At 39.2% G+C, this 14,953-nt stretch overlaps 1 protein-coding gene across 12 annotated transcripts in view; it reads left to right on the forward strand.

Moving 5' to 3' along the window:
* The window catches only part of LOC138652282 (uncharacterized), a 119,291-nt gene that overhangs the window by 85,288 nt on the left and 19,050 nt on the right, over positions 1-14,953 (forward strand). For 7 of the 12 annotated variants that reach the window (XM_069743052.1, XM_069743054.1, XM_069743059.1 and 4 more), the window contains 21 exons: positions 997-2,223; positions 2,439-2,462; positions 2,609-2,656; positions 3,383-3,427; positions 4,366-4,419; positions 4,626-4,655; positions 4,865-4,909; positions 7,570-7,623; positions 7,847-7,876; positions 8,033-8,077; positions 9,814-9,867; positions 10,091-10,120; positions 10,369-10,422; positions 10,565-10,618; positions 11,217-11,246; positions 11,491-11,544; positions 12,110-12,136; positions 13,156-13,215; positions 13,435-13,464; positions 13,713-13,766; positions 14,089-14,115. In XM_069743052.1, coding sequence (XP_069599153.1) covers positions 997-2,223; positions 2,439-2,462; positions 2,609-2,656; positions 3,383-3,427; positions 4,366-4,419; positions 4,626-4,655; positions 4,865-4,909; positions 7,570-7,623; positions 7,847-7,876; positions 8,033-8,077; positions 9,814-9,867; positions 10,091-10,120; positions 10,369-10,422; positions 10,565-10,618; positions 11,217-11,246; positions 11,491-11,544; positions 12,110-12,136; positions 13,156-13,215; positions 13,435-13,464; positions 13,713-13,766; positions 14,089-14,115 — 2,076 coding nt within the window. The remainder of the gene's footprint in view (positions 1-996; positions 2,224-2,438; positions 2,463-2,608; positions 2,657-3,382; positions 3,428-4,365; positions 4,420-4,625; positions 4,656-4,864; positions 4,910-7,569; positions 7,624-7,846; positions 7,877-8,032; positions 8,078-9,813; positions 9,868-10,090; positions 10,121-10,368; positions 10,423-10,564; positions 10,619-11,216; positions 11,247-11,490; positions 11,545-12,109; positions 12,137-13,155; positions 13,216-13,434; positions 13,465-13,712; positions 13,767-14,088; positions 14,116-14,953) is intronic. The other 5 variants (XM_069743058.1, XM_069743060.1, XM_069743057.1 and 2 more) reach the window with 3 other exon arrangements.

Consider the following 14,953-nt stretch of genomic DNA (forward strand, 5'->3'; position numbering starts at 1 on the left):
GCAAAAACATTTCTCCACCTTCTCCTTTCCGATTATGTCATATGTGGAATTTTTTTTTAAATGTCTCCACTTTCTCCTTTCTGATAGTCCATGATAATTGGACCACACTTGGATGTTATCCAAATGCGGTCAGATTTTTTAGCCGACCCATTGACTTTGACCGTCAATCCAATTGGACATGTCTCCTCGATTTTCCACGAACCATTCGTTCTGTGAAAAATCATGGATTTCTGAATGGTCCCATAAACTATAAGTATGAGACCTATCTGTGAAAATCCACCGTACAGGAAAACCGGACGTCTGAATGAGCCCTTCCTAAAAATAAAACTATTTTTCTGGACTCAAAAGAGCCAGGAAGGGGTTACAAAAAATTAAAGTTGATACCTTGACTTACCTATTTTCTTCTCTCCAATGACTTCATCTTCGGTACATCATGGCACCGGTGACTTTTGGCATCTCCTGTGCTGACTAAGCCACACAATCATGACATGGCATGAGATCATAACATGTGTCATGTTGCAAAATAATGTCATGGCCTATTCCGAAGATGTCAAAAGGTACCGAAGGTGGCCCAATAAAGACAGCACTGGTGACCAGAAAGAAGAAGACCTTTTTATAATGTTTAAATACTCGCTTAAACATTATTACAGCACAATGGAATTCATGAATGTCGCCAATAACAGAATATCTTTCTGAATTAAAAACAAGCCAAAAAACTTTGTGGTTTTTCTATAAATGTTTATAAATCTTTTTGGGTGGAGAGGAGGGGGATGCAGCTGCAGGTGAATACCTATTTTTTCTGTTAGATACGAGGGGTAAAGGATAAAGATGCAGCTACAGAGACATCTGATTAGTTCTGAGCATTCAGTACAATAGGAGGGGAAACGTTCAAAGATTACCTTTCCCTTCCTTCCACCCCCGTTGCAACTTTATTTGTGTTTTTGATGCTACTATATAATATACATAAGGTGTAATATTCTACTAATTTATTTACAGGCATTACAGAAGTGACATCCTCAGGAAAAAGCTTTATCACAACATTTATGCAGAACGACATCTCTAAAGGGCTCCCCGACAGACAGATCGTGGTGACCGCGGCTTCAGGACCTGCTAAAGTTTCGGTTTCTCTAAACAACTTTAACTTTAAGAAGGTCGTGACGGTTAGGAAAGGACAAACTGTAGTAATTCCTATAGACATCAAAACTGAATTCAGAGGGACAAAAAACTGCACCCAATCCGTGATCGTTGAAGCGGATGCAGACGTCAGTGTCATGTCCAGAAATTACAAAGGCAATAGTGGTGACATGGCTCTGATCTACCCAGCAGGGCAATTAGGGTTGGAATATTACATCATCACCCCTCCAAAAGGACCTGAAAATCAATTCAAAGAGTTTTTTGTACTTGCCTATAAAACTGTAACCAATGTTGACGTCTTCTTAAAAGGATCTGTCACCGTAAATGGCAAGAATTACGCCAAAGGGGACAAGCTCACCTTGAACCTGAGACCTTACGAGGCTTTCCAGATTCAGAGTAAGGAGGACCTCTCTGGTACCAAAGTGGTTGGCGACAATCCGATTGCCGTCATGGCCGGACACACATGTGCTGAGAATAACAATGGCTGCAGCCATGTCTATGAACAACTCAAGCCCGTTGGGAGCTGGGGAGCCTCATTTTTAGTTCCAGGCTTGTCCTTCCAAAGTAAATATGATCTGGTGCTTATAATGGCTTCCCAAAGCACTGTTATTACATACCAGTCTGGAACAGTCAATCAAACCAAAAATGTGGCCGCCGGGGATCTCATTCAGGTCAACCTAACTGTATCTTCTCCACTCTCCATCCAATGTATCCAAGGAATCCAGGTTCTGCTTCTTGGTCTTGGAGGAACATATAAAGGCAAACCATTCGGCTCATTCCTTTCACGCATTCGAGACACTGATTCATTCGGTCTTGGATATAGTCTAATTGGAGAAAAGGATTTTGACACAAATTTGGGCATTATCATAGCCAAGACCTCAAATTCTCTCGAAATTCAGTTTGACGGCAAATCTTCCAATAATTTTGTTTGGAATAAATTCCCAGGAACCGAATATTCCTGGGTGGAATATAGCTATGGCAGTGGCTTTAGCACTCATACGGTTCAACATCCTACAATCCCCTTTGGACTCTTAAGCATTGGATATACCGTGAAAAAGGCCTATGGATCTTTGGCTCCATGTTTTACAGGTAAATCACGTATTAACCCATTATATTCTTTGTAGTGAAAGTCTAGTAGACTTAAATAGGACGCGAGAAGTAAACCATAACAAAGAGGTCTAAAAAGCTGCTAAATAAAGATGATCCATGTCATGCTGCTCTCCTTGTGGTCCTGCATTAGATGCCACAGGAACCTTCCTTCAAAGTATACAGTCCTAATAAATCTACTTATTTCTTATTTATAGGAAGAAAAACTCAATGGATAACAGGTAACATGATTATTCTTAACAATTTCCGCAACTTGGTCATTAAAGAAGCACGTCTCCTCCCACCAAAGAGGAAGAGGAGGAGGAAGAGGAGGAGTGCTTCTTTAAAAATGTTTTTATTAACTAAGGAATATTCATGTTTTACTTAGGATCATGGCAATTTCCAAAGAACACTAGACCCACAGAAAGTAAATGGAGTAAGTATAAAATATTATGAACTCAACAATAGACAAAGTCTGCAATAGAGATTAGCGGATCGTTTGGTGCAACCTCGGTCCATCATCCGCTCATCCACAGCCGCCCCAGAAGAAGAGCAGCACATTAGATGGTCCAATTGTAGTGCTGTGCCCGGCTCTTCCAATTGCCCTTGTGCAGTGGTAATTTGGGTAATGGTAGTTGGGGTTGATGACAGCTGTGAATTGTCAAAAATCTCAGCTGCCATCAGGCCCTGGGGTTAGTAATGGAGAGGTGAGCTATTTTTTTATACTCAAATGTAAGCCCCTAAGTCTTTATTCAAATAAAATGTTTATTTCTGTGTGTTTTTATTTTTGTTGACTGGGTTAGACACCTATCCATTATTAACACCAAGGGTTGATTTTTGATAAATCACAGCTGTCCAACTCCATTACCCAGATTGCCACAGCACCAGCACCAGAATTGTTGCATGTATTGTGATGTGTCACTTGTGCGGTGGCTGCGGTTAGGTATTTTAGGGCTGGTAAGGACCCAATAAACATGGAGCTTCCCAGCCTGATAATATAAGCCTGCAGCTGCTTGCTTTACCTTGGCTGGTTATCAAAAATAGTTGCCTACTTTTCAGGAGCAACATCAACCTTTTGTTTTATATGCGAATATGAGCGAATCCTAATTGTAATAATTCACATACAGAGGATATGATTATTTCTATCACTTTGTTTTTATAGGTGGAATACTGAACGGTGTCGGCGAAACGACAGGAGGGTGGGGAGGTGAGTGTTTGGCGGCAGCAGTAGTAGAAGTATCATCACCACAGTAGTAGTTGTACTGAAAGCAGAGTAGTGACTGCTGTAGTAAAGGCTGGTATCATAGTAATAGCTGTAGCAAAGGGATTAGTAAAAGTATTAGCATTAACTAGTAATAATAGTAGTAGAGTAGTAGATGTGGAAGTTGTAGCTGGTAATAAAAGCAGTTATACAACTAAAAGAATTTAGCACATTTCTTTTTTTTGTTTTATAAGTTCTTTTTAATCTTATATTTTAATACTCATTAAGATTCAAAAATTAAGTAAATATTATTATTAAAATTGTTACACGAATAATATGTCTAAGAGTAAATGTAAAAAAAATTACAAAAAGTATCATTAAGGGCACTTGTTGATCGATTTGAAGTTTAGATCGCTTATTACAGCATTATTTGCGGTGTTTTAACGACTCAAAAAAACCTAATTTGGACATTTTTGAATTTGAGCCCACTCCTTCCACTTCCTACCAACTTGTACCATACATGTACGTCGGACATCGGTAAGGGGTTAAAACACATTGGGACGAGTTATTTTGGAAGAATTTTTGCCTGAACCAAAACGAAAAGATTATTTCGAAATGTCAATTAATGTAACAGAAATAACAACTTAAGAAAATGTATAAAACTTTACAAAAACTTTATAAACTACAAATAGCACATACATGGCTGACGTGCTTCAAATGTGTATCACAAATATACTTCCGTAGCAATATCACATCAAGAGACCCTCAGACTGGATAATAGGACTATCAAAAAGTATCAAGTTTGGAAAACAACATGAAAAAAATCTATAAAAATTTGTATTATACAGAATTTTTTTTATCTGTTAATGTTTCGTACAAGTCTAGATACAACCACGGAAAATCTACGAGCACCGTATACTAATAATGATCTTCTCTCTGAATAGGTGGCACAGTGTCGGGGACCGGGAAAAGACCAGGAATACTGTCAGAAATCTTCAGTGAGTAATCATGGGGTAGACATTTCCATATAAGAGGATACAATGTGTGACATTAATGTAGAGTAATAACTGGGCCAACGACTAAGAACCGAAACATCCGGATCTATGGTAGATGCAAAGGCAACAGATCGAAAGTTAAGAATTTACTTAATTGTAAACTTATTATGTATAACTTAATGTTAACTTAAGATTGTTTTTCTTTTCAGATGTTGGAGGAAATCTTTTAGGAAATGCAGGTAAACTTGTTGTATCCTGAGCGGTTTATGAGATCTGATGTGTATGACCATATTACTGCTTCTTACAAGCTCCATCCAGTACGGATCTGTCAGACTTTGGTCGTGTTCGACCACAGATAAGTCTGTTCCTCAGTACAGTGCAATGTTAATATTGTGGTTTTATACGAGCTCCATGTGGTGATGGTTTAAATCTCTTCTGTTTTTTAAAGGTGAAGTACTGAAAGATGTCGGAGAAACGACAGGAAAGGTGGTTGGTGAGTGTCTGTTTAAAAAAAAATCATTTAAAAAAAATGGCGTGGGGTCCACCCATTTTAGACAACCAGTCAAGCTAAAGCAGACAGCTGGTGGCTGGTATTCTCAGCCTGATAAGGGGCCATGGATATTGCCCCCTGAGCCTAAAAATAGCAGCCCACAGTCACCCCAGATCCTGGCACTTTTATATAAAGTATTTTATTGAAATAAAGACACATGGTGTTTTAACAGTTTATTATTACTCTTTTTCCAAATGACGACCCTCGTTCTGTAAAAAAGGAAAAATAAAAAACAACAATATCCCATACCTTTCCGGCGCTCAGTCACGTCCCACGATGTAAATCCATCTGAAGGAGTTAAATAATTTTACAGCCAGGAGCTCTGCTAATGCAGCCACCCCTGCCTGTAAAAACTGGGGAATGAATGGGAAGCAGGGGAATGTAGCTACCTAGACTTGCGGTGCTGCGCACCATGCTGGCATAACCTCATATGTACTCGAGTGTGTGGGAATTTTTCTGAATATTTTCTCACGCTCGAGATCATATGAGGTTTTGCCAGCAGGGGGCGCAGCACCACAAGTCTAGGTAGCTACATTCCCCTGCTTCCCATTCATTCCCCAGTTTTTACAGGCAGGGGCGGCTGCATTAGCAGAGCTCCTGGCGGTAAAATCATTTAACCCCTTCAGATGGATTTACATCGTGGGACGTCACTGAGCGCCGGAAAGGTATGGGATATTGTTGTTTTTTTACTTTTCCTTTTTTACAGAAAAAGGGTCATCATTTGGATTAAGAGTATAATAAACTATTAAAATACCCTGTGTCTTTATTTCAATAAAATACTTTTTTCCTAATGTGTGTGTGTTTTATTAACCATTTACTACTATTAGATTAATGATGGATAGGTGTCTTATTGACGCCTCTCCATTAGTAACCAGGCTTAATGTCACCTTACAATAGCAAGGTGGCATTAACCCTTCATTACCCCATATCCCACCGCTACACGGGAATGGGAAGAGAGTGGCTAAGTACCGAAATAGGTGCATCTTCCAGATGTGCCTTTTCTGGGGTGGCTGGAGGCAGATGTTTTTAGCCAGGGGGGCAATAACCATGGACCCTCTCCAGGCTATTAATATCTGCCCTCAGTCACTGGCTTTACCACTCTGGCGGAGAAAATTGCGCGGGAGCCCACGCCTGTTTTTTCCGCGATTTAACCCTTTATTTTAACAGCTAGAGCCCCCAAATTTTGCACAAACACACACTACTAACATTAGTAGTGTGGAATATGCAAAAAAAGGGGATATGAAATGGTTTACTGTATGTAAACCATGTCTCATATCATGTCGGGTTTGATAAGGAGATAGCAAAAGCCGGCAATTCAATTGCCGGCTTTTCTGCTATCTAGCTCTGTATGAAATATAAATATATATATATATTTGTGTCTCACTGATATATATTTATACCTATACTATGTGTAGACATTCATTTGATCTATTCTAACCTTTGATTTTACTGTACACCGCACTGAATTGACGGCTTTTCTATAGAACACCGCTGTCTCGCAAGTCACACTGTTGGTCCGTGTGTAATTCGGATTTTTCTCGCCCCCATAGACTTTCATTGGTGGATTTTTTGCACAACACGATGACAAACGCAGCATGCTGTGATTTTCTACGCCTGTAAAATACAGCTGAGAAATATACGGCAGATAGGAGCTGCCCCATAGAAAATCATTGGTCCGTGCGTAGTTTTTGCGCCTCTCATACGTCCGTAAAACTCGCTAGTGTGACCCCGGCCTAATAGCTGTAGCAAAGGGATTAGTAAAAGTATTAGCGTTAACTAGTAATAATAGTAGTAGAGTAGTAGATGTGGAAGTTGTAGCTGGTAATAAAAGCAGTTATACAACTAAGAGAATTTAGCACAATTCTTTTTTTTGTTTCATAAGTTCTTTTTAATCTTATATTTTAATACTCATTAAGATTAAAAAATTAAGTAAATATTAATATTAAAATTGTTATACAAATAGTATGTCTAAGAATAGATTTTTAAAAAATTACAAAAAGTATCACTTTATGTGAGGAAATAAGGACACTCGTGGATCGATTTGAAGTTTAGATCGCTTATTACAGCATTATTTGTGGTGTTTTAACGACTCAAAAAAACGTAATTTGGACAATTTTTGAATTTGAGCCCACTCCTTCCACTTCCTACCAACTTGTACCATACATGTTCGTCGGACGTCGGTAAGGGGTTAAAACACATTGGGACAAGTTATTTTGGAAGAATTTTTGCCTGAACCAAAACGAAAAGAGTATTTCGAAATGTCGATTAATGTAACAGAAATAACAACTTTAAAAAAATGTATAAAACTTTACAAAAAACTTTATAAATGACAAATAGCACGGGCGCATGATGCTGTACATGGCTGACGTGCTTCAAATGTGTATCACAAATATACTTCCGTAGCAATATCGCATCGAGAGACCCTTAGACTGGAAAATAGGACTATCAAAAAGTATCAAGTTTGGAAAACAACATGAAAAAAATCTATAAAAATTTGTATTATACAGAATTTTTTTTATCTGTTAATGTTTCGTACAAGTCTAGATACAATCACGGAAAATCTACGAGCACCATATACTAATAATGCTCTTCTCTCTGAATAGGTGGCACAGTGTCAGGGACCGGGAAAAGACCAGGAATACTGTCAGAAATCTTCAGTGAGTAATCATGGGGTAGACATTTCCATATAAGAGGATACAATGTGTGACATTAATGTAGAGTAATAACTGGGCCTACGACTAAGAACCGAAACATCCGGATCTATGGTAGATGCAAAGGCAACAGATCGAAAGTTAAGAATTTACTTACCGTAATTGTAAACTTAATATGTGTAACTTTTTTCAGCCCTTAATGTTAACTTAAGATTGTATTTCTTTTCAGATGTTGGAGGAAATCTTTTAGGAAATGCAGGTAAACTTGTTGTATCCTGAGCGGTTTATGAGATCTGATGTGTATGACCATATTACTGCTTCTTACAAGCTCTATCCAGTACGGATCTGTTAGACATTGGTCGTGTTCGACCACAGATAAGTCTGTTCCCCAATACATCTCTTCTGTTTTTTAAAGGTGGAGTACTGAAAAATGTCGGAGAAACGACAGGAAGGGTGGTTGGTGAGTGTCTGTTTAAAAAAAAATCATTTAAAAAAAATGGCATGGGGTCCACCCATTTTAGACAACCAGTCAAGCTAAAGCAGACAGCTAGTGGATCGTATTCTCAGCCTGATAAGCGGTCATGGATATTGCCCCTGAGCCTAAAAATAGCAGCCCACAGTCACCCCAGATTCTGGCACTTTTCCTGTCTCTTCTCACTTGCCTTGGTGCGGTGGAAAGTGGGGTAATAGTTTTGGGGTTGATGTCAGCTGTTTTATGGCCGCTGACATCAAACCCAGAGGTTAGTAATGGAGAGGCACCTATAAGATGCCCCCATTACTAACCCCATAGTACGATTGTAAGTAAAGCCAGAATAAAGTCCTTTATGTGAAATAAAAATGCACACCATTTTACTTTTTCTTTAAAAATAAAAAAACAAAGTTATACTCATCTTATACCCCTTTTATTAAAGTCCTCATCCCTTCTACAAAAACAGAACATAATAAAAAACAATAATACTCACCTAACAATGATCTTCTGATCTCACCGGCTGTTAACTTCTAGGTTGGAATGAGGACGACCATCACACTATAACTACTTCTAAATTGTTTCTGCCGATTCCATTGAAGCCCTGGTCACCTGTAAAAAAAAAACAAAAATGAAAAGCAACCATATCCTTCACCTGTCTGGAGTGAAGATGACAAGCGCAGTTCACAATGACTAATGTAAAGAAGCGCGAGACATAAAAAGTCTGGTCACAATGGGAGTCAATCATTGGCAGAAACAATTTAGAAGTAGTTATGGAGCGGAGGTCCTCCTCATTCCAACTTAGAAGTTAACTGCCGGTGAGATCAGAAGATCAGTAGAAATTCTCAAGCTTGTGTTTCCATTAATCTCTTAGGCTTTACCAGAGTGTTCGTATATTTATACCCGTCAGGCTCAATAAATAAATGTAGGTGTTTCTTATCCGATAGCAAATTGGAGAATTCAAAACTTCATAATAAGAAAATGTCCCTCCTTGTATCCACCCAGCTTACCCCGCTCATCAGTTCTTTATTCTCCTGAGAACGACTACACCTAAGGGCAGGGGCAGATGACCATGTTTTTGGATCAAGTGCGATCTGACAAAACATCGGATTGCCCTCGGACCAAAGTTATTCCATGGTGCACATGTCTGATTTTATTTCCGAGGTTGCGATTTGCCTCCCATTGTCGGATCACACTGAGTCACGCGAGTCACTGGATCCGTCAGAAAAAAATTACCCAACTCAGATGACAGATTTTGACGGGGAAATTTTCTTTTTCTATCTTCTCAACATTCGAACCATACTATGATCACACTTTTATTACACTCTGATTGAAGCCTGATCTGAGGGTGATTAACGTAATTCTTGGATGGCAGGAAACAGTTTCCCGTGACCTCAGCCTAATTGCGAATTTTGGCAACCGTCAACACATTAACCCCTTCCTAGTAGTATGGATAGCGCATGCAGACACGACGTTCTGTGTGTTTGGCACGCTACAAACATAAATCACAAGTATACTTGCGTAACTATATGATATCAACTGACCCTTAGATTGAAAAATGAAGACATCGGAATTATTAAACAAGAAAATTTTTGTAAAAACTTTAAGAAAAATAAAGAGTTCTGTGTTACTCTAAACTGTCTTCTCTGGAAATGTTTCTTACAAGTGCAGATAAAACAACGGAGCGTCTACCATCACCATTTACTAATGACGTTCTTCTCTCGGAACAGGTGGCACGTCATCATCTATGGGGCCAATACAAGGATTAGTGTCGGGAGTACTCAGTGAGTAATCATGGGGAAGACTCTTCTATATGATAAGAGGATGTAATGCTTAGCTTATATACATAGTAACTATGCCAACAACTAAGAATCGAAGATTCTAGATCTGGGTCCAAATGTAACAAATATAAAGATTTACTCCGTTGTAAATATTGAATGTTTTTAGCTTATGTTATAAATAATTTTAAAAAGTTACTAACATAAAATTGTATTTTTTTTTTTACAGATACAGGAGGAAATCTTTTATCAGATACAGGTAAATTGACTTCAGCAGTGAATATGATGTTACATGGTAGAAGAATCAGCTGCAGGACAATACACCTTCTTTTTCATCAATTTTATTCGCCTACGCAAAAGTTTAAAAACTTTGGCAAAAAAGTTAAAGTTTCCCTAAAACTAATGAAGTTAATTTTTTTAGACATGTAAAAAATTACACATAAAAGTTCTCTTTCCACCATGGTAGAGAACAATGGATCATGTTCTGCATTTTATTTGTGTTTGAAGGTGATTTACTGTCTGGCGTTGGTGGAACAGCAGGAGGGACGAGTATTGGATTAGGTGAGTGGTCATTAATACATTTGTTTCAAACACAACAAGAATAAAGTTAAGGCCGGGGTCACATGACAGTATAAAAAAATCAGTCTGATTTCCATCTAGAAAAGTGGGACAATTTACTAATGATATTCTTCTCTCGGAACAGGTGGCACGTCATCATCTACTGGGCCAGTGCAAGGATTAGTGTCAGGAGTACTCAGTGAGTAATCATGGGGAAGACTCTTCCATATGATAGGAGGATGTAATGCATGAGTTAAAGAAGAACTCCCATCAAAGTTTTTATAATCTTAATATATTGCAGCTGTCATATTGTGTACTTACAATTGCTCACTTTCCTACCGAGCTAATTCCTCTCTATTCTCCCCTCTTCACCTTCTGATCCACCTGCTCTCTCTTCCCCCCCTTCCAAGAACTTAGCAGTGATGTAGAATTGTAGTTCTAATGATGACTCATGCAGGGAAAAGAAACTTCCTGTTTTTACATAGAGCTTCAAAGGATTCAGCTAGACATGATTTCATAGACCACATGGAAAAGAGAATAATTATCTCAGTATAAGGGCAAAATGAGCAATTGTAAGTACACAGTGCTGTATAATATGATGACTGCAATATATTTAGAGTAAAAGAAAACTTGGATGGGAGTGCTTCTTTAAATACATAGTAACTATGTCAACAACTAAGAACCAAAGCTTCCAGATATAGAACCAAGCCCAATTGATATAATTATGTTATGTCTTTCTTAGCTAGTCGTATAAATACATTTCTAAAGTTACTAATTTAAAATTGTTTTTTTTACAGATGCAGGAGGAAATATTTTATCAGGAGCAGGTAAATTAACTTCAGCAGTGAATATGATGTTACATGGTAGAAGTATCAGCTGCAGGACAATACACCTTCATTTTTTCATCAGTTTAGTTTTGTTTGCCTAGATAACAGTTTAAAAACTTTTGCAAAACGTTAAAGTTTCCTTAAAGTCAATTTTCTTAGGGCTGTAAAAAGTCCACATAAAAGTTCTTTTTCCACCATGGTAGAGAACAATGGGTCATGTTCTGCATTTTATTTGTGTTTGAAGGTGGTATACTGTCTGGCATTGGTGGAACAGCAGGAGGGAAGACTAGTGGATTAAGTGAGTGGTCATTAATACTTTTGTTACAAACACAACAAGAATAAAGTTAAGGCCGGGGTCACACGACAGTATAAAAAAATCGGTCTGATTTCCATCTAGAAAAATGGGACAATTTTATTCTCACTTGTCATCTGTATGCAACACTTTTTTTTACATCAGCAGTTATTAATCATTTCCAGGACCATTTACAAGTTCCTATTTTACAGAACTGTAAGGTATCCTTAAAAATCGGATGATATTCTGTGGCATCCAATATTCGAAGCAAAATCGAGCATGCTGGGTTGTTTTTCTAAGGCGGATTATGTCTCACTGCCTCACTGAATAACACCGGTCCAAGTTCAATTTTTTTTTATCTGATTGTACTCGTCCAATTTATACCATAGTCTGCATGAGATTTGGCAATCAACCCAAGTTCCGCAACTTTCCTTGAATGGGGCTGACCGGCACAGCCAAATGGAAGATTCTCATTATTCTGAAAGAACATTGAAGGGAAAGTGAAGTCCTAGAAAGTCCCACGGTTTCAATGACCGCTATGTATACTAAAATATTTTATCCTTTGTTTCAGGTGGTGGTGGCGGAATATCACTAACAGGTAATTTCACCCAAGCAATGTCTAGTAACGTTCAACATTTTTTATGAAAAAATACGGACGTTCTTTAAGATGCTGTGGAGCCTTTGTCTGAACTGTACTGAAAAGCGCAGTCCGTAATGTTAATGTAAAGTAGTCAAGAAATAAAAAAGATCTTGTTACAATTAGAATCAAAGAATAAAGTTAAGGCCGGGTGTTATGAATAGGTAATTCAGAACCACAATGGACCTTGAAGTTCAGAGCACACAAGTGACCTGACAAAAACCACAAAACATAGGACGAGCTCTGAGACGTGGAAACTCTGCTGACCGCAATCCCTAAACCTATCAAACCACACTAGAGGTAGCCGTGGATTGCGCCTAACGCTCCCTATGCAACTCGGCACAGCCTGAGAAACTAGCTAGTCCTGAAGATAGAAAAATAAGCCTACCTTGCCTCAGAGAAATTCCCCAAAGGAAAAGGCAGCCCCCACATATAATGACTGTGAGTTAAGATGAAAATACAAACACAGAGATGAAATAGATATAGCAAAGTGAGGCCCGACTTACTGAATAGACCGAGGATAGGAAAGATAGCTTTGCGGTCAACACAAAAACCTACAAACAACCACGCAGAGGGGCAAAAAGACGCTCCGCACCGACTAACGGTACGGAGGTGCTCCCTCTGCGTCTCAGAGCTTCCAGCAAGCAAGCAAAACCAAAAAAGCAAGCTGGACAGAAAATATAACAACAAAAGTAACACAAGCAGAACTTAGCTTATGCTGAGCAGACAGGCCACAGGAATGATCCAGGAGGAAGCAAGACCAATACTAGAACATTGACTGGAGGCCAGGATCAAAGCACTAGGTGGAGTTAAATAGAGCAGCACCTAACGACTTAACCTCATCACCTGAGGAAGGAAACTCAGAAGCCGCAGTACCACTCGTGACCACAGGAGGGAGCTTGATCACAGAATTCACAACAGCCGGGGTCACACGATAGTTTAAAAAAATCAGACAATTTACTAATGATATTCTTCTCTAGGAACAGGCGGCAGCACATCAGCTACTGGGCCAGTACAAGGATTAGTGTCGGGAGTACTCAGTGAGTAATCATGGGGAAGACTCTTCTATATGATAGGAGGATGTAATGCTTGACCTATATACATAGTAACTATGCCAACAACTAAGAATCGAAGCTTCCAGATCTGGGTCCAAATGTAACAAATATAAAGATTTATTCCGTTGTAAATTTTGATTTTTTTAGCTTATGTTATAAATAATTTTAAAAAGTTACTAACATAAAATTTTATTTTTTTTACAGATGCAGGAGGAAAACTTTTATCAGATACAGGTAAATTGACTTCAGCAGTGAATATGATGTTACATTGTAGAAGAATCAGCTGCAGAACAATACACCTTAATTTTTTCATCAGTTTTATGCGCCTACACAAAAGTTTATAAACTTTTGCAAAACAATAAAGTTTGCTTAAAATCAATTAAGTTAATTTTCTTAGAGCTGTAAAAACTACACATAAAAGTTCTCTTTCCACCATGGTAGAGAACAATGGATCATGTTCTGCATTTTATTTGTGTTTGAAGGTGGTATACTGTCTGGCGTTGGTGGAACAACAGGAGGGAAGACTAGTGGATTAAGTGAGTGGTCATTAATACTTTTGTTACAAACACAACAAGAATAAAGTTAAGGCCGGGGTCACACGACAGTATAAAAAAATCGGTCTGATTTCCATCCAGAAAAATGGGACAATTTTATTCTCACTTGTCATCTGTATGCAACACTTTTTTTTACATCAGCAACCCAAGTTCCGCAACTTTTCCTTGAATGGGGCTGACCGGCACAGTCAAGTCGAAGATTCTCATTATTCTGAAAGAACATTGAAGGGGCGGTGAAGTCCTAGAAAGTCCCACGGTTTCTTTGACCGCTATGTATACTAAAATATTTTATCCTTTGTTTCAGGTGGTGGTGGCGGAGTATCAGTAACAGGTAATTGCACCCAAGCAATGTCTAGTAACGTTCAACATTTTTTATGAAAAAATACGGACGTTCTTTAAGATGCTGTGGAGCCTTTGTCTGAACTGTACTGAAAAGCGCAGTCTGTAATCTTAATGTAAAGTAGTCAAGAAATTAAAAAGAACTGAGCCTGAGAATTGTGGCCCCAGTTTCGCTAGAGTCTGTGCCTCCGGGCAAGACTTTTGTACTATCCAGTTTGCGACCGGAGGTTCTCTCTTGGGCTCACTCGTCCAGGGTGGGTGGACATTTTGGTTCTAAAAGGACATCTGAGTTACTGGCGAGGACATACTGGTGGCTGCACATGGCTCGTGATGTCGCAGACTATGTTCGGGCGTGTGTCTCTTGCGCCAAGAACAAGTCTCCTCGGCAACGGCCAGCTGGGTTGCTTTATCCTCTGCCGGTGGTGGACAGGCCCTGGGAGATGGTCGGGATGGACTTGTGGTAGGCTTACCCAAGTCTCGTAGCTGCACCATTATCTGGGTGATCACCGACCATTTTTCCAAAATGGTTCATTTGGTGCAGCTTCCACGGCTACCTTCTGCACGGGCTCTGGCAGCGTTGTTCATCAAGCATATCTTTCGCCTACACGGTTTGTCGGACAAGATTGTCAGTGACCGGGGTCCCTGTTATGACCTGGTGGTTAGGAGCACCCGGAATGACCTGATAGTTAAACCTCATACAGGACGAGCTCTGGGATGTGGGAGCTCTGCTGACCGCAAGCCATAATCCTATCACACACACTAGAAATAGCCGTGGAGCGCTCCTGACCAGACCTAGCCGCCTCGTCACAGCCTAAGAGCTATCTAGCCCT

This window comes from Ranitomeya imitator, chromosome 10, assembly GCF_032444005.1.
Source record: "Ranitomeya imitator isolate aRanImi1 chromosome 10, aRanImi1.pri, whole genome shotgun sequence".
Classification (NCBI taxonomy): Eukaryota; Metazoa; Chordata; class Amphibia; order Anura; family Dendrobatidae; genus Ranitomeya; species Ranitomeya imitator.